This window comes from Syngnathus floridae, chromosome 10 (assembly GCF_059516105.1).
Source record: "Syngnathus floridae isolate MCC-2025c chromosome 10, RoL_Sflo_1.0, whole genome shotgun sequence".
NCBI classification, from domain to species: Eukaryota; Metazoa; Chordata; class Actinopteri; order Syngnathiformes; family Syngnathidae; genus Syngnathus; species Syngnathus floridae.
The window spans coordinates 12,156,893-12,178,577 of record NC_142422.1 but is presented as its reverse complement, the minus strand read 5'-3'; the positions used below and the strand labels follow the sequence as shown (position 1 = coordinate 12,178,577).

Genomic DNA, 21,685 nt, shown 5'->3' with positions numbered 1-21,685 from the left:
GCCCTTCGATTCATAACAAGGCGTCGACAGCAGTCGAATGAAAAATAGGGTCGTTAAGCAGCAGTCATCAATCAAGCGTGCGTACGTCTGTCTATTTTGGGTTAGCGGTCTACGACCCGGCCACAACAAATCCAAAAACTTTGGGTCCCGAGCCAGCGGTTGATGATAAGTTTAAGGAAATTTGAAAGTAATTGAGGAGACAACTGACATTTTCGACATGCGCCTGCGGTTTGGACTCGCTTGCCAGCCGCACACCTCACGAGATCTCATTCCGGCCGGCATTAAAGGATTAACTCTGCGTGTGTGTTTTGCTTTTTTAAGACAAGCCGAGTATCCACACAAGGTTAGCGGCCCCCGTTGACCAACTTTTCCACCATTACATTCATCATTGTGCTGCTTGACATGACAAAATGGAGCAGTGAGGGCCATTGCTGACTCGTCTGTATCTGCGGACGAGTGATGAGGCAATGTTTTTGGCACTCGAGGTCATGAAGCCTTGGGCGATACCCGCGTTGCGTTTTTTAACACTCACTGGACACTTCGATCATACATGTCGAATGTGTGACGAGAGGCACCATAGTCCGAATAGCATTACGGTGAAATATGCATCTAAATATAAATTATCTTTATGATGACAGTACAAAACTCACATTCAACATCTCACTTTGTTTTTTTCCCTCCATTCTATATTTTTATATGTCGGCGAGGAGCTTCCTCGGCGGTTTTATGAATGAAAACAGTGGACGTGCCCCTTCAGAGGAGCTGGCCAATAGCGTGCCTAGCCGTCTTTTCCACGCCCCCAGAAGGAGAACAGAGCGACCAATGGGCGGACGGCAGGGGAGGCCAATGTTGCATAATTTGGCTGAGGCGTTTCTGCACGTTCCAGCAGGCAGGTCGCGGCACGAGCACGCGCACGCACGCCGACAGCAACTCGGGCGTGACGGCAACACACGTGACAAGAATTATTACAAATCGTGTCAACGAATGGTCACAATATATTTTATAGAAATAATAAAAACAGCTCACACGTTTACGGTGGTCGGTGGTAATATTGACACATTTACAAGCAGCCAAGGATGGAATGACTTTTTTTTTCATTGCACGAAATCAAACTGATGAGCAGTCTAGTGTGGTGATGACTCCCCCTAGTGGCAAAGAGCCACACAGCCAATCAACGGGCAGTGTGCCATTGCTTTATTATGCAACTGTTACTAAAGTGATCAGAAGCACGCTGAAGCTAAGCAACGACACATGCCCACGCGAGTATGTGCAAAAGAGTTGTAGTAGTAGAAATAGGTGAGCAAAATATTAGAGACAGGTCCCAGCAGCATGACGCAGTGCAGGTGTAAAACAATTGCAAAGCACAAACACGAATATCTCTGACTGTTATCATGTACAATTTGAGATTCGTGTGTGTGTGTGTGTGTTGGGCTTCCCATAAAAAGAAATAATATTTATTATTTAATATTTTTATATTTCCAAAATGTACATGACATATTTGTATGTATGATCATATTCTTTTGATGCAATTGTTATTTTTTATTTAAAAAAATTTAAATCCATGTTGCACTGTTCTGGAGGCACTTATTCCATTTTATTCTACCCAATGCTTGTGTTAAATATTTTTGTATACAGTTAGAATTATTTGTGTTTGTCTTAAATTGAATACAGTATAAATAATAAAATTATTGGATTGATTGAGGGCTTAAAACAGTAAAAAATAATACATTACTTTCCAGCATGAAACATTTGAGAACTCTTTAGGTGGCATTTTAAGCTATATGTAAACATTCTAAACAATTCAGAATAGTTATGCAAACTTTGAAAAATTTTCTTACCCTCCAGTGAAGCCTTGGTGAAAAGACTAGAAATGGATGACAGAGCCTCCATTTTAGGTGTTCCTCATCGTCCATTTGCCTACGTTTTGTTGTCTTGCCTATAAAGTGAAGAGAAATTTGTCATATCACAGATACAGTAACAACTGAACCAAATTTGAAGGACTATGCCACTCCCAGCTGAAGTTTACAGTCAAACTAAACAGAAAGCGACCAATAGATGTGCTTGAGAACAACGTCTCTTGTATTATGAAAGTCTGCTCAGCTTAATGCTAACAAAAAAGGCCAATGACACGCTAATGCTTAGCACTGAGCACTGCGGTTTTAGAAGCAACGGATGCTTGAACACAAATGGTGGAGTAACAATGTAGACAGGTAGGATGCAGAGATGTATCTCCAAGAAACAATTATTCCCTCTTGAATGATAACTATCATTGTGTCACTGAATTATCCTTGGGCACTTGGTGCTTGCAACTTAGCTCACTTCAGCACCTGTTCAAGGATCCCATAAGCCGGCCTGTATCCATCCGCCGCCCACTCAAGGGAGCAGTGGGCAGGTGGGCTCGCCGTACCCGGCGGGCCGCTCTCCCCCTTCGCCCGCTCTCTCGCTTGCTCGCTCTCTCGTCGCTTGGTCTCTCCCTCCGTGTCCCTTTCTGTCCCCCTCGCTCTCTCACTTCACTCCTCATCCCTCCGTCCACTGTTGTGCGTTTGGCAGTGTTGTGTGTGTATGTGTGTGTGTGTGGGCTCCCATGGACTCTGTGGCTCCCTTTGTGCTGTTTTTGCTGCCCGGCCTCCAGTGGGCAGCTGCCGGTAAGTATTTCATTTACATAATAATCAGCACCGGGTGAGCTGAGGGCTTTTTTTTGTTGCATTTATGAAATGTGTTGCTGAGAGATGTGTTGTACAGTAGTCGCAGTGCAGCCGCAAACTCCGTCTGCGGGTTGGAGGAGTTTTTGTTGTGAGACTTGAATGATTACAAGTTGAAAAGAGGTCTCACTCTTGTGTTTTCCAGAGGACACAAGCTGGACCTACACTGGTAAGTAAGAACGTTTTTTTGTGTTTTGAGATGGTTTTATAAAAGCTGTTTTGTCATCCGGGCTGCTCAGTTGACGCGAGGTTTAGAACATTTTAGTTTGAAACCAAGGTGGCAAATCTGTCATTAGTGATTTTTTTTTTTGCATAGCCACAAATATGTTGGTGACATCCCCACAGCAGTGGTGGTTAACGTTCTTAAACATTCTAATAGCAAAAAATATTTTGGGGGGGGCTTTGAGGTTACGCTGGTTTGTATTGCACGGCAGGCCTTGTTAAATGCTCACACTTGGCCCATGGGCCAGAGGTGTCTCAGCCATGAGCAAAACCACCACTAAATCTAGTTTCAAGTCACCCAATATGAAGATGCGAGGCTTCCATCTCATGATTATCCAAAACATGGTTGGCCTGCTTTTGTGTGCGTGTTCGATTGTCCCCGCCTTTTCTCCCTCTGTTGCCCCTCTCCTTGCCTCTCCGCACGTGTTAGTTCCAGTTGGTCAGGCTGGCGCGAGCGCAGTGCTCACACAGAGATGATGGAGGTCTGCAAGGGGGTAGCAAGGATTCCGGGGCAAAATTGCCAAATGAAGAGAGAGGCAAGTGCATGACGATGGCGCTGGCGGGCCAGAGCAAGAGAGCAAGAGATGGAGACAGGCTGGGCCGAAGCCTCCCCAGTTGCGTGGTGTATTGTTGCGGCGCACAATCAACACACAGGTTATTGTGCTGCAGACCCACACTGAGCGTGCCTATGCTATGGACAATGGTAGAGCGGGCATGAATGGGGTCCATCGGGGGTGGGGGTGAGGGGGGGGGGGCAGTGCACTTTGTGCATTGGCGATACCAGTACCAGACAGCGACTGGTTTCTATTCAAGCTGGTTTCAAATTGGGGCGGACCCAGACGCCTTTCTGCTTCCGACAAGGCACATCTGCATGCATATGTGGGAAAAAATGCACTGATACTACAAAACCTATACCACTTTATCAGCTTGATATATATATTCCAGGTAGGAGCTGTGTGGAAATACTAGACTTGAAGGTAAACACTTTCAGCCGATTGCAAGTTTTTCTCTTCTGTGGCAGCAATCCTGCTTTGAGCGAGCAAAATGTGAGCGCTGTGGCGTGGCAGGTGACTCGACTCACTTCACAAGTTCCTCAAAAATGAAGGCATCAAGTTGTTTACTGCCACTCCCAGTTGAAGTTGGCAGTCAAACTAAACTACACTTTGCGCAGTTAAAACAACCACATAGGCCAGGGGTGTCCAAGTCCAGTCCTCGAGGGCCGCATTCCTCCATGTTTTCCAAGTTTCCCTCGTTAAACACACCTGATTCAATGATCAGGCTCCTGCACAGGTGTGTTTAACGAGGGAAAGTTGGAAAACGTAGGAATGCAGCCCTCGACGACTGGACTTGGACACCCCTGAGTCATAGCCCTTACTAGCTTAATGCTAACATAGGCACATGGGCAAACAATTAGTATCTGAACACAACCTGCATTATGTGGTGGGGGGGCCTCTTGAAGAGGGGCCGCCTGGATTTCGGGCCACATTATGACAAGTGATTGTTATGGTGCTCGCTTGAATAACGGCCGCGCGCGATGTGGCCTCAAGCTCGCTTGTTAGTTGAAGTGGAAAAGAAAAAAACAATTGCATTTTCTCACACGAAACAACAGCGTCATGTCAGACGGCAAAAATGTGTGGGCTGTCCGCTGTCACTTTTTGTCCACGTGAATCACTGTGCGTGTGCGTGTAGCCGATGCATTCACAAAGGTGGGCCAGCACAGGGGGTGAGAGTTTTCAACCCTAGGTTACCATAGAGACCTCCGTGACGATGAGCGGCGGTGCTGCTTCGGGGCACATAGGGGAATGATGATCTCTTCATGACGTTTCGGATCTATTTAGTTGTAAAGCGCAGCAGGGCGACCATCTAGCCTGCCGTCAGGCCGAATAACGAAGCTCATGTTCCCCGCTAAAGGCATGGTGGGGCAGTCGGAGTGGTCGGAACATTACCCCGAGTGCGGCGGTTCCTCTCAGTCTCCTGTAGACGTGGTGACCAGCCAAACTAAATATGACCCCGACTTGAGCCCCCTTACCCCACTGGGCTACAGTCAGCATGGCAACAGACCCTTCACGCTCTACAACAATGGACACACAGGTAACCACGGCAGCCCCCCTCCCGCAACGTGAGGTGAAGTGCGGTGAAACATTTCCCTCCCGCCCCCAGCTGTGATCGAGCTGCCAGACTGGATGAGCCTGGGGGGGCTGCCCTGGCTCTTCTCAGCCGTACAGATGCACCTTCACTGGGGCAGCGGCGGCCCGAGCTCCGGGGGCAGTGAACACACCATCAACGGTCAGAGTGCAGAGGCGGAGGTAGGCGCCAAATTGTAACCGCATGGCCAGCGACCGGAGGGAACCTAAAGGCTGTTGTTCAGCATGCGTTGTCGGCAATTCACCAACCCCATGAAAACTTACATCCTGTTGCAGCTGCACGTGGTGCACTTCAACTCAGAGCTCTATCCCAACGCATCTGTCGCCATGACGCAAAGGAACGGCTTGGCGGTGCTGGGAATTCTCATTGTGGTAACGCGCAAGCCCTGCTCAACCACCTGGCTGCAAACTGGCCGCACTTGCTGATCACTGCCCTTGATGTGCTTCAGACAGGCGAGGAGACCAACCCGTCCTTCAACAACATCATCAACTACCTGAGCCGCGTCAGACACGCAGGTAAGGCCAAGGAGTGGAATGTTGTCTTTCAGCCAAGACAAAAAAAATGTTGTCACACTTTCTCCTTTACTTGTGTCACTCATGCATTGGCCACCAGGGGGCAGCACAATATGCTGTACAGTACTGGAGGCTCAGCTCCTCTCTCAGTTTATCAGTGCGGCAGTATTATGAGTCCCTCTATGCATGATATGTGAGTTGAGATTTTGAAGGGCAATGTTGTAAGATGGCATCAAATTAAATTAACTTCACTATCATTTTTTTGCGATTTGGGAATAGCTCGTGGTTGTCGTCCGGATTCCAACTGCTTTTTTTCCCCACCACAAGACCAGAAAGTGTCGATCCCAGCCTTTGACGTTCAATCGCTGCTCCCTACCGACCTGGGTCGCTACTATCGCTACAACGGCTCCCTGACCACGCCGCCGTGCTACCAGACCGTGATCTGGACTCTGTTCCACGAGAGGGTTCAAATCTCCAAGGCTCAGGTGAGCCTGACACCTGCAGACATTCGCAACCGACTTCTCTCCAGGCAATCGCAACAGATGCGAGACCGGTTTTGGCCATTTCCACTTGACAAATATATTGGTGATGGAAACTATGCAAAACAAGTCCCAACACTGCACACGTCTACAATATTAGATATAGAAACATCCATCCATCCATCCATCCATCCATCCATCCATCCATCCATCCATCCATCCATCCATCCATCCATCCATCCATCCATCCATCCATCCATCCATCCATCCATCCATCCATCCATCCATCCATCCATCCATCCATCCATCCATCCATCCATCCATCCATCCATCCATCCATCCATCCATCCATCTTCTTCCGCTTATCCGGGGTCGGGTCGCGGGGGCAGCAGCTTCAGGAGGGACTCCCAGACTTCCCTCTCCCCAGCCACTTCATCCAGCTCTTCCCGGGGGATCCCAAGGCGTTCCCAGGCCAGCTGAGAGACATAGTCTCTCCAGCGCGTCCTGGGTTGTCCCCGGGGTCTCCTACCGGTGGGACATGCCCGGAACACCTCCCCGGGGAGGCGTCCAGGAGGCATCCTGATGAGATGCCCGAGCCACCTCATCTGGCTCCTCTCAACGTGGAGGAGTAGTGACTCTACTCCGAGTCTCTCCCGGATGACCGAGCTTCTCACCCTATCTCTAAGGGAGAGCCCGGACATCCTGCGGAGAAAACTCGGCCGCTTGTATCTGGGATCTCGTGACCATAGGTGAGGGTAGGAGCGTAAACCGACCGGTAAATTGAGAGTTTGCCTTTTGCCTCAGCTCTCTCTTTACCACGACAGACCGGTACAGAGTCCGCATTACTGCCGACACTGCACCGATCTGCCTGTCGATCTCGCGCTCCATCCTCCCCTCACTCGTGAACAAGACCCCAAGATACTTAAACTTCTCCACTTGGGGCAGGATCTCATCCCCGATCCGGAGAGGGCATTCCACCATTTTCCGATCGAGGACCATGGACTCGGATTTGGAGGTGCTGACCCTCATCCCGACCGCTTCACACTCGGCTGCGAACCGCTCCAGTGAGAGCTGGAGATCACGGCCTGAAGAAGCCAACAGCACCACGTCGTCTGCAAAAAGCAGAGACGCAATGCTGAGGTCCCCAAACCCCCTCAACGCCTCGGCTGCGCCTAGAAATTCTGTCCATAAAAATTATGAACAGAATCGGTGACAAAGGGCAGCCTTGGCGGAGTCCAACCCTCACTGGGAACGAATCCGACTTACTGCCGGAAATGCGGACCAAACTCTGGCATCGATGATACAGGGACCGAACCGCCCTTATCAGTTGGCTCGGCACCCCGTACTTCCAAAGCACCCTCCACAGAACCTCCCGAGGGACACGGTCGAACACCTTCTCCAAGTCCACAAAACACATGTGGACTGGTTGAGCGAACTCCCATGCACTCTCGAGGATCCTGCTGAGGGTGTAGAGCTGGTCCACTGTTCCACGGCCAGGACGAAAGCCACACTGCTCCTCCTGAATCCGAGGTTCGACCTCCCGACGAACCCTCCTCTCCAGCACCCCTGAATAGACCTTACCAGGGAGGCTGAGGAGTGTGATTTCCCTGAAATTGGAACACACCCTCCGGTCCCCCTTCTTAAAGAGGGGAACCACCACCCCAGTCTGAATAGAAACAGAATTGAAATTGAATTAAATTACAAATTAATCAAAACTAAAATTAAAGATAAAAAGTAAATTAAAATGAAATTAAAAATAATAAAAAAAATTAAAAATGCATTAAGTTAAAATTAATTATTAATGAAATTAAAAATGAAAAGTATCACCAATACTGTCGGTACAAGATATCCCCCCCCCCAAAAAAAGATTGTACAGGCCAAAAAGTTGTATTATCGGTGAAAGGCAGAACAAGAAGAAAAGCAAGCTTGTTGGTTGACTGCAGCACGTGTGTCTTCTGCAGCTGCTGAAGATGGAGACCCTCTTGTACTCCAGTCGAGCAGAAGATCCGGACCGGATGCTGCTGCAGGACAACTATCGCGCCACGCAGTCGCTCAACCACAGAGTGATCTTTGCGTCCTTCACAGCAGGTGACACGTGGGATCATTAAGGGGAGCTTGTTTTGTCACGTCTCCCGGCATCGACAGAGGGAAAAAAAACTGAAATGTGGCAATATCAAGGGCGAGGAGCGGTCGGGAAAGGCGGCAAGAAGAACCGCGTTTCTTTGTGAGCCGATTAGCGGTAAAAAGACGGGATTTGGCAAAAAACAAACACTGACTTCATTGTTTTCACAAAAAGTGGGACAGGGGACAAGTGAAGAGCCGGGCTGACTCTGAAACAAAAAATGAAAGCATTTGTGCGGAGTGATTGAAGTGGAAGGGCCAAAACGTGGACAAGGCCTTCAATTCGAAATGAATGATGTCTTCCTCTCTGTTGCAGAGTCGGGCAAAGAGCTCTCTTCGGGTAAGGCCCACGATTGCGTGGCAAGGTTTGCCCCGCCTGAGCTTTTCTCGCCTCGTTGCCTGCAGGTGAAGTCACCGCCATCGTGATTGGCATCATGTGCGGCTGCGTGGGCCTGGCAGTCATCGTCCGCTTTATCATCAAGACCGTCCGGTAAGATGGCGCGCTGGCGCGGCTCGTGGCTCTGGATGGCTCCTGTAAACGGCCGAGTGCCACTCGGCCGCCATCCCGCCGCGACTGTTTTAACTTTTCCGTCTCTTGGCAGATTTTTCGCTTACCTTCGCCGTGAAAGGGTCGCGGTGAACAGGTGGCGCACATCGCCGACAAGGAGACCACAAGCCGTCTTTTTGTCACCTTCCCCTTTGGGTTGACAGATGTCTTTCAGCGCTCTTCTAATCCAAAAAAAGACAGCGCTGCCTTGAGATACGAGTCACTCCGCTCAACCGCTCAATTTTCATCTGACCTTTACTCAAAAACTAAACAAAACGGCAAAAACGACACCTTGCGTGTTTAAAACAACCAGCCTTTAGGCTGCTCGCCAAATGCTAATGCCCAAATGCTAATGCCTTAACCCTTTAAGCAGCTTGTATTACAGTAATTACTGTCATAAATTCTTTATCCTCTGCCTAAAACAACTAATATTAGCGCCGTATCGACGAGCTCAGAATTGTTAAATTCTTTTTCACTTTGATGATTTCATAATAATGTTTTTAAGTACAATATTATGAAGTGCTATGACTTAAACGTCCATCTCAAGCCATCGCTGTACTCAGGGGGAACCGTGAAGACAGCATCACGGTGACGATTAGATCCCGACCATACATTGACACGGATGAAATTTGAGACCGAGCGGCCGTCTGAATTGCGGAGGCCATTTTGGAGGAGCCGCCCTTGTGCGGTCGATGAAAGTGACGTCGTCAGAGGCCAAATCAACAACATCTGCCGATGGGTTATTTCTGTGCTTGGTATTTTGTTTCGCGGTTGCAGAACAGTCAACGGACGTTTGACCTGTCCAAGCCGCAGCACGAGGAATCTCTCACGCTAATGATGGCCGCATTCCATCAGGCTAAGCTACTTTCCGCGCTTTCGCCGACATTGACGTTAACACCTGGGCGCGCCAAAGGAAAGATGAGCAAAATGCACCACGCAAGCCATCACATGGTTACGTAGGAGTGGAAAATCTTTGTGTTGGTTGGGATCTAAGAAATAAATTCATTCAATATGTAATCGGCTTGCCGGGATTGCTCCATAAAAGTGAAACACAAGAGAAAGTGAGCCCGAGATTAGCGCTAAAGATAATCTGATCCTCTTTGCCCTGTCGCAATAACACCACTCGTGCCCAGTACTGCTCGCCAAATTACGACTTGGACTCGAAAGAAGCGACGAAATTGAGGAGGTTGGAATCCAGGTGGCTTTAAAAGCTGATTGGAGTTTCACTCAGGTCCAGAAGTATTGGGACATGGACACAACTGGCACCAGCTTTTGGGCTCTCAACAGCCACCATTCCAAATGCATTGGTTTATTCACGTCCAAATCAGGTGATGGAGAACCATCACGGATGTGAGAAATTCAGGATGAATTCTCCTTGTTTTTAGCCAAATGCTTCAGAACTGAGTGGGCAAACGTACTGCAAAGAGATGACAACGGTATCCCTGTCTTTGGAAACTCACATCCATCAGATAACACAGCACCTCAAATGATCAACTCCAATCTAATCCAATCCAATCAGTTGTGACTAATAACATTTTGTGCTTGGATCAAGTCAATGATGTTTTTTTTCTTGTGATCTGACAGCTCTACCTCTAGCTGGGACGTCCTTACCAATAACCGGCCAGCTCCGATCCAAAGGTTGACCAAAGAGGCCGCAATGATTCCCTTTCAACTGAAAACTTCTCTTTGCTTTAACTGCACATTTATCTTTTCTTTGGCTAATAACACCAATAGCGATGGAACAATCCCAGACGTAACCAATCTGGAAAGGGTTCCCTCAGGCTTTTGGGTGGGGCTGGGGTTAGCTTCGGCTCGGCAGGGGCATCCTGGACTGGGCACCAGCCACTAGCATGAAAAAAAACATTTCTTTCCTTGTACCCTCGCTTACTCATCCCATTTTTACTAATAACTAATCATCTCATTTGCTTCTCCATAAAATAACGTCCACCGTAATCACCGTACACCAACCAGGCAACTTCTCCTTGCATTCTTTGCCCAAGAGGGACCTCTGCTGGTCAACCTTTCAAACTACTCTGTCAAATATGACGCTTTGCTTTTGCTATTTCAGGATGAAGCAGCCCGAGAAAGAAAACGAGAAACAGCAAGAGATGGTTCTCAATTGCACCGGTCAAGCAGAAAAGCTCGAGGAGCGTTCGTCTGCACAAAGCGAGCCCTAGCCGTGCAGAAACATGTTGGAACTCGTCCACGACGGGAAAAACAGTTTTAGAAGAAAGCGCGGGAAGGAAATCACGAGGATTAAGTCATGAATGCCTCCACCGAATAATGGTGGCAAACATTTCGTGTGGTTGCACGCAAAGCACTTAAATATGTCACTTTGCTGGCTCTCGTCCCACTTGCAATGTCTGCTGGCATGCCTGAATTGTTTGTGGAAATACTTTCGACAGGGTCCCCCTCCTCCTCTCCCTTTTTCAAGTCCGCCGTTTTCCCATCATCTCCATCCTGCCTTTCAGCACAAGCACACACTGCACTGACCGAAATGTTGACGTGTTCCATATCTAGCCGAAGTATTTGTAAGAGCCTGCTCGGGGACGTGAGCGTCGAAGCAGAACGGCCCACCGGCACGTGCGAGTCGAAATAAAGTCACACAATAGATTTCTGATGTAGCATATCGTCCTGATTTGTCTTTTGTCATTATGAATTGTTATTGTATTTTCAAGATGCACAACACAATTAAATCTAAGAAGCACTTCAGATGTCTCATTTGCTTTTACTTTACATCCAAGTTTCTCCTGATTGCGTAGAGATGAAATGAATTGCAGCTGAAGAATATTTGGGCCTACCTGGCTGTCTTCAGAGCCACCGAGCCTTCCCACTATTACAACGGCGTTTTCCATTTTTCAGAAAGGAAAGAGAAGAGTGGCTCAGCATGGGCAGCGTGCGACTCAAGCGCCTCGATTACTCACGTTCCTTTTGTCCTGCCCCCCCCCCCCCCCCTCTTGCACTTTGGAAAGCTCTTTGCACTTTAAGTTTTTAATTCTGGGCCTCTTTTTTTTTTTTACAAGTGGCCCCCTACAAGTCAATACCTGGATGGATGCCGCCCATTCCGTTGCATCTTAACAAGCAGGCTGAAGGTCCAACGTATAAAGAAAGGAAATAGAAAAGGACACGAGGAGTGAGCGAAAGCTGAGAAGCGTCCAAAGCGTCCGTTCCCATCGTTGTCACCTCAATTTGTGTTGGGGTCGTTTTCTGAAGCCTGCCTAGTTCATGAAAAGTGCACGGCTGCTTGCGATTGTGTGACTGCTCCTTTTCTTCTTGCGTCCTACCGTTTTGCCCCCCGCCTGGCTTCTCACTCGCCAGTCATTCTTTTATTCTCCTCTCGCCTTTCTTGCAGTAAACCGAGCGTTACTTACTTTTGCTTCCTCCGCAGTTGCTGTTGAGCATGTGTGACATATTTATGTGTCTGCACGTCAACGTGACATGAAGTCAAGTTCGGTCAATAGAACGTGGGTCACCTTCATAACCCGACAAATGTTTGCTAGCTTAATGCTAACGCACAATGCAAAAACACCATATCATCGAGTTTGAGGTAGGAGTAAGAAAAGCTCAAGGCACACGTGATGCGTCTTCAAATGACGTCGCTGGCCATTGAGAGGAAAGCAAGCAAGCACGCGTCGGTTTCTGCAGCACAGCTTCAGGCCTGCGCTGTAACAAAATCGTGACACGATAATGCGACACGAAGCTAATGAGGACAAAGGAGCCCAGAGGAACGCCGACGGAGAGCAAAGCGGTGACAGCTAATGATGCGCTCGGACGAACTGCGAAGTTGGGTGAGAGGACGGAAGCAAAGCAGACAAGTGGAAAGTCGTCCATCGTTTGTCTTCAGAAATTAGATTTGCCTTCCCCAATGTTCTCAACGGGCCACGATGAAAGGTCAGTGAAAGAAACTCAAAGGTCACTCAAAGAAAGACGAGGGCCGCTGCAGTTTTGGTTTCAGGAAGAACGCCGAGTTGAGCCCATTTCCCTTTTTATTAATTTTTTTGTTCAATACAACATCAGGGCGCAGATTAAGGAACCCCTGCTTTGCATGGAAGAACGATTAGCAACGTGAAGGCGGGACAGACTCCACAAGTATGTTCAAAACTGTTCAGTGACTCATCCGGCAAGGCCCATAACAACAAAGATGGCGGCAAAGAACCACAGCCAGGTTGCTTTCAAGCTGGGGGCGTGTCCTTTGGTATCAGGATCCTGGCAGCCTCTGGCATAGTTGTCTGGCTTGGCGCTTCGGGGGTTTCCCTCAAAGTGGACCGGCAGGCACTGGTTCTCCAGCACCTCGCAGGCCAGGATCAGATGTTTGCTTTCCCGCAGCACGTTCTTGATGCCGCAGGTGCCATGGTCGCTCCTCACCGTGACGAAGGAGAAGCGCTCCCGGCTGATGCAGAGGTTCTCTTGGAAGATCTGGCCCCCTCTGCTGGAGCACACCGCCCTTACCCTGTCCAGGTCTTTGGGGTCCAGGAAGGACTGGGTGGGTCTATCGCAGCCGCCGTTGTTCTTGATGTAGCTCCTCCACTCGGCAGCGTCAAGAGAGGCGGGCAGCCCCGAGCGGACGTGACGGCTGACAAACGTGTTATAGCCGTTGTTCCATTTGGATCGCTGGCAGGGAGCGTCGTTGCGCGCGCGTGTCCGATGGGCTGTCAGGACGCAGGCAGCCAGCATCAACGCCAAGCCCGCGGCGGCCATGACCAGACGAACTCTTTCACTCGCCACCAGGCAGAGGCCACGCAGGGGTTTTTACAGCTTGCTGCAAAAGAGCGGCGCTCTGTCTCAGCTTGCCGCAGCTCCGCACGAGTCAACAGCTGTCTGCCTCTCCGCTCAGTATAAAAGCAAAACAACCACAGAAAAATCTCCACACTTCGTTATTTTTTTTAGCAAAAGAGAAAGTTCCGGCTTGGCTGAAGACTTCCCTGAACGTTATAAAGGTGTGACATTTCCGTTGCTGTGGTTTCGCTTTTTCCGTCTTGCCGTGTGAGAGGGGCGGGGGGAGGGGCTTACTGGGAGCACACAGCGCTGCCTTATGTAACTCTGGCCCTCCACTTGGCTGAAGAGCGCTCGTGGCTAGACGGCGGGGATCCCTTTACGTCCAAAAATAGCAGCTCAAGGTCCAGCATGCTGCTGATGACGTTGTGTTTGTCCACACACGAGATCAATGAAAGACACGACGGGAGTCCCAAAAATCCACATCATTGACAACCTTAGTCTCAGCGTTTTTGTACTTCTTCTCTTGCCCCACATTATGCCACTTGATCTCCAAGCCACTCTTGGAGGAGTTCAAGACGCCCCCCCCCCCCCTTCCCCAGTGGTCCATGTGTAAATCATACAACAAAGATACAGTCAGTCATGGTTGCTGCCAGGAAATTGAGCCCAGTGGTTTCCTAGGAGGCCAAAAGGTCGCTGATAATGACTTCCAGGAGTTGGCAAGATAGGCAAGGTCAAGTTCACATCTGCCTTGTCGCATTGAGCGCTTCCATTTGAGGTCATCGGCACTATAAAGTGAAGAATGGCGGCAAAGTGTGACTTTAGAAGCAGCTACGGGACACCTTGATGGAGAGCTTCCACGACTTTGGTCCTCTGAAGGTCATCATTCGTTTTGGGCTGGAGTTGTCCACATTGTGTGAGGGGGAAATTAAGTGACACTCCGCAGAGGGCCGGAAATAGGAAACGATATGCTGTGCGAGAGGAAAAACAGGACGATTGGAATCTCCACAATGTTTTTCCACACTCTCACTTTGCAACATGACCTCATGAGAAAGTTCAAAAGGTGAAGCGCCGCACCGCGCCGCCGTGTTTGAGCTTGACGATTTTCCAGCAACGTGCTAAAGCTCCACGCGCATTTGCGCCGACATGAGCAAATTTCTGTTGACCTGCCGGGTGAGAAGGTTGTGGACAGTGTGATGCTCACACGTCTTCTCTCACTTTGTCAAGTGGCTCCATGACAAGAATTTTCCCGTTATGGAGTGATCTCATTTCCACTGGCCTCAAAGCTCAAAACATTCGATCAAGTCCGGCCAAAGAGACGTCGTCCGGGGTTTCCAATGCTCTCCTTCTTTTTTTAGATTTCAGATCGGGGTGCCCCCCACCCCTTCGCTTTTGCCCTCCTCAACGTGCTTGAGGAATGTGTCCGAGTGGCACAAAAGAACAAAGGCCAGACGGGGGGGGACGAAAAGCGGCCGGGGAGAAAGTTGCATGAGGTTGAGGGGCGCAGCTCACGGCTGAGTGCACCTGAATGCCGAGCGGCCCTTTGTCATGTTGTGCCGACATGCAGCGTCACGCACACGTTACGCAGCTCTTCATCACACACTCGATGTCTGCTTCACGGTCATTTGACTCTTCCCCGACGCCAACATTTTCATTCATTTTAGTCACCTTCAAAGCTCGAGCGTCACTTTGGGAGTCCGGCCCGTGCGAGGGAGCGCCGCAGCAAACAAGCTCCATGAGCGAGATGGAAACAGAGTCTTCAAAGTGATAAATAGAAGCAAAGCGAGGCCTTGAGCTCTTTCGTCCCACAAAGTTGCCCCTGAGACTAGACAGAAAGCAGAAAGTTTCCCAAAAGAATCTCAACTGTTCAACTACGGTTGCCTTAAAAACAGCCCACGAACTTCATGCCATGGAAAATCCCATTTGCGAGCTAACAGTTAGCATTCACAGTTGCAGTTGTATTTTGGGGGAAACGGTTAAAAAATATCAATTATAACAATAATACCAGAACATCAAAGTTGATGTTAAAGTCATACTGGTACAAAAACGTTGTCATGTTACAGTGCTGACGTATTTTTCCTGTGCCAATGACAAACATTTTGAGTTTCGAAATGAGGACATCCATCTACATATTCTCCTAAGAAGTTTTCGAAACGCTGTTGTCATAACTTAACATCTTTTATTCTTGCAATATCTTGGATAAGTCTCATTTGTATGGCCCTCGCTCTTTTGCGCTCTTTCGCCGTTTTTGGGCAATCCGCGCATGTTGAGAAGCTACCGCCTAGCGCAAACCAAAAGGTGGCACAGTTTGGACGCACCTAAAGGCGCGTGACTTCAATTAGCCAATTATCCATGTGTAACTCTTCTTTATTGCGCCTTGCGTGTGTGGACTGACACGGAGGGAGAGTATATTTGTAGTGGGGAGACACGCCACGACAGAACCCCCCCCCCCCCGAGCGGTCGCCCGGGTTACCGCGCGCTAATTCGCCATGCAGCGGAGCGGATGGGATCATCCATCAAGAGTCAATGGTTAACGTCGGCTTTGTATCGGCGCCATCCATCATGGGCGGCCTGCGTGCGCGCGCGCGTGTGCGCGGTCCAACTACCTCCCACACCGCTGACCCTGCTCCACAACGATCCCACCTCTTTTTTTTTTTTTTTTTAATTTCCTTGTCCAGCACCTCCCAGTAGCCCCTCCCCCTTTTAAACTGATATTCCATCGTGCCGGCCCGAAGCTGTATCCCATTACTGGCGCCTTTATTTTTATGACAGCAGCATTAAGGTCGTGGGTGGTGAACTTGGCCCCAGTGAAATAGTCAAGCAGGCTGCCACCGACTTGCATTAGCTGGAAATCATGCTCACCACATCCACACCTAACGTCACCGTAACATCCCATCTGGACAGAAAAGAGGAAAGCGTCTCCAAACATGCCGCCTACAGGGGGCGTAATTCTATAAATGTACCGTACGTGGATCCATGCCGATAATCTGGTTGTCCAAAGGGGTGTGGATTGACTAATAAGGGGCGGGGACATGCCTCTCCACGAGTATGCCCTTTTCCGCGGCGCAATTACATTTCATTTGCGCAGGCACACACACGCCGTCAGGGGCGATATCAGTGAAGTCCAGGACCAGGACCAGGGAAGAATCGAAGAGGACGAGGTGCGCACCGCAGCATCGCTACAAGAGGACCACAAACAAGTTGCCATCTGAGCCCAAAGACCAACATGGAGCGTAAAATCCCGGACTTTTCCGGCACTTGGGAGATGAAGAGTTCGGAGAACTTTGAGGAGCTCTTAAAAGTGTTGGGTGAGTGATGCAAATTCGTCCCACTTCCGCCGCACTTCTTTTCTTTTGTTTTTGTAGGTTACATCTCCTGTCTGTGCACCGGCCTCTATTACGCACAGGCAGGGGGTCTTTGTCATTCTGCAGACGCTCCAAAATTCAAGTGCCTTGGCCCCAGGCCAGCGTCACTAAGCCCCTTCACCCCACTCTCGCCCCCGGTTGGGCTGCCATAACACAAAAGAGACAAACGGCGGCACATCTGCCTGTGGCGCAGCACACGCATTGTGTGCGTGCGTGCGCGCGCGCGCTCGCTCGTCAATAAGCGCACTGGGACGCGCGTACAGTGCGCGACGCTTTCGGATCGGCCTGATCCAAAGCGACAGTCGGGAACGGCGAGGCGGGGGCACCTGCTGGTCGCAAGCTTTTGGCTCCCATGTCAAAACAATTGCATTGTTTGCACTTTTCATTTGAAATATAGTAATGCTCTCCCATACACAGGGATGGAAAAGTTATCTGATATTTTGACAAGATGAAAGCTTAAATCCATTCTTTTAATAATGGTTAGTCGCAGCCCTAAATATATTTGGTATCTGTTGAAGCTGATTTGATTTACTAAAGCAATTGAACGCGCGCCAGCGGCTGTATGCATCCTTCCTCAACTCAAACCACTTTTTGCTTTAAATGGGCCTTTGGTTCTGAGCTCCCATGTCGCTGTAACCCAAACGCTGTTCTAAGCCAAACGGCAATTTGACCCTTGACTTGTGGCCTCGCAAATCTCAATCAGCACGTGCGTTTAAGATACACACGGTGACCCCATCTCCATCTGGTAGCGAAGCGCAGCTGGATGCGACCTGTCAGCAGCCACCGATGCAACGCTCGCCCTGACCGACCCCGTGGCTTCCTCCGCTCCCTGACCTCTGACCCCAAAGCTCAGTCGGCGGGCGAGCACGCCCCGGCTAGGCCTGATATGGTCACGTTGGAGCATTTTGGCTGCCTCAAAGTCAGCCGGGATGGCAGTCACTTGAGAAGCAAGTGTCAACTAAAATATTGTAAAAGTACAAACCTATCACAAGTCATGGTGAGGGAACAGGAAGATGATGTCATCACATTTTTGCTCTTCGCTGTCACTTGGAGACTTAATTGACGCTACCACAAAAATATTTTTATAGTGTTGGTAATTCTGGCAATGATTTTCTAAATGTGGTAGGCGGCTCAAGCTTATTTTTTGGTTTAACAATGAAAAAAATTAAACAGTTTTTGCATCGTGAGTATATGCTTCAATCCAATTTATTGCGCTGCTCTTTCTGGTGTGCCTGCCTTGGCCACCAGGGAGCAGTATAACAGTTGATCATGACTTCTACTAAGATGCTGTAATTTTTGGACAAGAATAAAGAATATATGCCTTTGAATACTGTTATATCTACGTATAGTTTCAACATTTGTGTTCAAATGTCAGTTCTAAAGTGTACAAAGATGGATCATAACAGCTAACCGAAATTGCATTTTGCATTGTTAACATCCAGCAAAGCAGATTTTCCAAAGGCAACAATGTATCATTCTCTTCATTTTATGTTTACTTTGACAGTTGGGAGTGACAGTAAACATTTTGAAGTTGCTTTTTAAAAATCTCAGTCACAATTATTCACTAATTGCCAAAGGGTTGCTTATCATGAAGAAAGTTGAGTTCACCGCCAGCACACAGCGCACACGTCTCAAGTTTGTGCTCCCAAGTCAAAGCAAAAGTAAAAAATTGAAGATAGAGGTGCTCAAAACTACTCAAGCACGGACAAGACAACGGCCGCACTGTACGACGTGCTGCCGCCTTTGTGCATTTCTTGTTGCGTACATATTTACTCTTGCTGACAGGTGGGAATGCGTGTCAGGTGGGAAACTCTGGAAGGCGGGCACTCACAATACTCACATTTGACTCCGGTAAAAGTAAACAGTAGTCTTGCAAATATTCCAAGTATTCAATGAAAAAATAGAGGAAAATATTTATTTTAATAAAAGTACAGATTTAAAAAATCAGGCCTATTTAAATGTTTAATTGCAGATGTCAGATCACAGTTAAGTCAGCTTTGACATTTGGCGGCCATCAACCGGATAGTCGACACAATAGTCGTTGATTTTCTCGAGCCCGCGCTCGCCTTTGGAGGTGTCTCATTGAGTTGCATTCACAAGTATTTTTACTTGGCGGCTTTTGGCCTTTGTCTGAACCCAAGTTTCGAAATCACAATGACTCAAGTCTTGGGGGTAAAAAAAGAGAGGTGGTGGTGACATGCGGGAATAATGTCCAAAGTATGTATCCACAGCAACAACAAAAAAAACAAAATCCACAAAGTCCTCAAACTCTCACCACTCACAAGAAGCTTGACAAGATGGCGATCCGATTCACACTTGACACAAGCAAGGAGAAAGCTGATTGGTTGACGTGAGGAACACACCTGATGAGAACAAAGTAAACAGAAGCAGTAGATGAGATTGGCATTCGAGCTGCTTGTTTGGAAACATTTGTCACATTGAGCCCACTTGTATTTTCTTCTCGTAGCTTTTGTGTCACATGATTAGTATTTGTTTGTTGGCCATGTTGGGGTTTGAGATGGGACAGAACAAAACTGGGCAAGATTTGCCAAAAGAGGAAGTGCGCTTGCAATGAGCACTGCAACCTGAGTATGAGACACTTGATTTGGAAAATCCAATGATGGCATTGTTCTATGATATCGCTTGATTAAAAAAAAAAAAAAAAAAAAAAAAAAAACACTTTCAAATTTTTGCTCCCACGTTTGCTGCAGGCGTAAACGTGATGCTGCGTAAAATTGCGGTGAAAGCGGCGTCCAAGCCTTTGGTGGAGATCACGCAGGATGGTGAGACTCTGTCCATCAAGACCTCCACCACGGTCCGGACAACCCACATCACCTTCACCGTGGGACAGGAGTTCAACGAGAGCACTGTGGACGGCCGGCCCTGCACGGTATGCCCGGAACATCCCCCGCAACATCGCCCAGCGCATCGTACCAATCCGCCTCTTGTTTGTTTCTCTCGCCGCTCAGAGTTTTCCGCGTTGGGAGACGGACAGCAAGATCAGCTGCGAGCAGACCTTGCAGAAAGGGGAGGGGCCTAAAACCTCCTGGACCCGAGAGATAACCAACGACAGCAAACTCGTGCTGGTAAAGAGAGACAGAGAAGAAAAACACTTTCTGGCGGGAATCGAACCATTTGTGGTGTCTCTTTTGCAGACCATGCGAGCAGATGACATGGTGTGCACCAGAGTCTACGAGCGCCAGTGAACAAGAGCACTTCTCACGTCTCTGTGATGCCTTCAATTGAATTTGTTCCAATTCTCCAATCTTGGCCCATTGAAATGAATGAAGATGCCATGGAACTGCTCCAACCTCCTGCCAAAATATTTTTTCCTGTTGCTTGTTTGTTTTTGTTTTTTACTACTTTTGAATATTGTACATTATACAAACAAAGCCAAATGTAAACTTCAAATTAGCGTGTTAATTGAATCTCTTCCCACAAAATGTTCAATTAATTGTTTTCAATATAGAGGATAAAGACTATATGCGTACTTTTCGCTTTTGTGTTCTGGCTTGAAAAATCACCACTATCAACGCTAACGCTAGCACGTCAACGATATTTTTTATTCATGCTAATTCAAGCCTTAAGCGAGCAGTTTGTTCTTCAATTTGCTTGCTGTTGGATGGCAAACGTCTTAAGTGTGGTCGTTGATATTTGAAGGCTCGGATTCGCTCATGTCTTCGCCTGCACTCTGACCATTTTTCCTGGCTCTTGTGAAAATGTTCCCCATTTGAAATACAGAAATAGTTGTATGACAGATGTGCGGCTTTTATTTGCTGCGTATGCGTTTCCAATTGTCGTCACCCATCTCTCATCTGTTTTTTTTTTTTTTTGCCCCCGGCTGACCTTTTCATTTGATATTTATTAGCACAGGTTGTGACTTTACGTTTCACTTCTACCACATTCGATCCGATGAAGCAACGTTTCCGATGGGAAAACAATAAATCAGCAACTTTGACTTAATATTGAAGTGTTCGCAAAATTTGTGCAGATGGGACAGAGGTTGCTATTTTGTTTTGGGTTTTGGCTCAGCTGTGCGCAACTCGAATAACTCGTCTGTGCTCGCGTTTACACTGTCAATCGTCTAGTTGCCACATTCCCTCAAAACTTCTCCTTTGGCGTGTTTCAGGTAGGCAAATATTTCCATTACTCCCCCCCCTCCACCCCCATCTGCCGTCTTCATACAGAGTAGCGCCCTCAAGACCCTGTCAAAGTACGGCGGTGCAGTTTCAGAGCTGCCAGCTAGAGCGAATGGAGTTGAGCTCAGGCAGTGGAACAAGCTAAACTATAAAACATCTCGCAATGATCTCATTGTTCCAGAAAGAGGAGCAGAAGCAGCTATTTTGAGAAGAAGGTGGAACTCAGCCAATGGATGAAGCCACTGGTGAGCATCTTGACTTGCGCATTGACAATAGTTGAAGTCACTCAAAATTTAAAACGAAAATTGTGCTAACCTTCATGCACCCTGCGTTTGGACACAAAGCGCTGAAGACTCTTCAAAGAAAAAACAATCTGTTCAATGTTCTTGAGAACATTGCTTGGACTCAGAAGAGTTTTTCTGGTGGTTTCACTTCAATCCATCAATGCCTCAGAAGGAATCGTTTTGGTCATTGGAGCTTCCACTTAGGAAAACGTAACGGATCAAGTCTAGGTACTTTATTTGAATCCATGCCAAAACGGATGAGAAAAGCTTTAGAGACGCAAGTAGGAATCTCTCGGGCGTAGAAACAGAAGTCGGGTAAGCTTCTAAGGATTGGTGACCCCTTGTCCTTTTAAGTCCCTTTCTGAACACATCCAGATGGTTGAGAGCAGACTCTACTTCAACTTGGGAGCAAGTCGACGGCCAATTAGCTGACACCGTCTTGGACATTTACCGCCG

The 21,685-nt window shown here is 48.2% G+C and overlaps 2 protein-coding genes and 1 long non-coding RNA gene across 8 annotated transcripts; 2 read left to right on the top strand and 1 right to left on the bottom strand.

Annotated features, from left to right (window-relative positions):
- Window positions 1-2,478: 2,478 nt before the first annotated feature.
- On the top strand, window positions 2,479-11,440 carry ca14 (carbonic anhydrase 14). 6 transcript variants are annotated; one of them, XM_088387899.1, is made up of 13 exons: window positions 2,480-2,645; window positions 2,848-2,871; window positions 4,836-5,015; window positions 5,085-5,230; window positions 5,345-5,440; window positions 5,518-5,584; window positions 5,909-6,066; window positions 8,022-8,148; window positions 8,498-8,521; window positions 8,587-8,671; window positions 8,784-8,825; window positions 10,313-10,366; window positions 10,797-11,440. In XM_088387899.1, the coding sequence occupies exons 1-13, from the start codon at window positions 2,585-2,587 to the stop codon at window positions 10,903-10,905; spliced, it is 1,173 nt and encodes a 390-aa protein (XP_088244025.1). In that variant the 5' UTR covers window positions 2,480-2,584; the 3' UTR covers window positions 10,906-11,440. The 6 variants fall into 6 exon arrangements, with proteins under 6 accessions (XP_088244022.1, XP_088244023.1, XP_088244025.1 ...); XM_088387896.1 differs by having other exon boundaries at window positions 2,479-2,645; window positions 10,313-11,440; XM_088387900.1 differs by lacking the exon at window positions 8,784-8,825.
- Window positions 11,441-16,504: 5,064 nt separating this feature from the next.
- On the top strand, window positions 16,505-20,769 carry crabp2a (cellular retinoic acid binding protein 2, a). Its single transcript, XM_088387895.1, has 4 exons — window positions 16,505-16,749; window positions 19,518-19,696; window positions 19,776-19,892; window positions 19,962-20,769. The coding sequence occupies exons 1-4, from the start codon at window positions 16,668-16,670 to the stop codon at window positions 20,010-20,012; spliced, it is 429 nt and encodes a 142-aa protein (XP_088244021.1). The 5' UTR covers window positions 16,505-16,667; the 3' UTR covers window positions 20,013-20,769.
- On the bottom strand, window positions 18,751-21,173 carry LOC148392511 (uncharacterized). The gene is made up of 2 exons (XR_015861010.1): window positions 19,255-21,173; window positions 18,751-19,169 (listed from the first exon to the last, which is right to left on the bottom strand). It is a non-coding gene; the product is annotated as an uncharacterized LOC148392511 (long non-coding RNA).
- Between the last annotated feature and the right edge of the window lie 512 nt (window positions 21,174-21,685).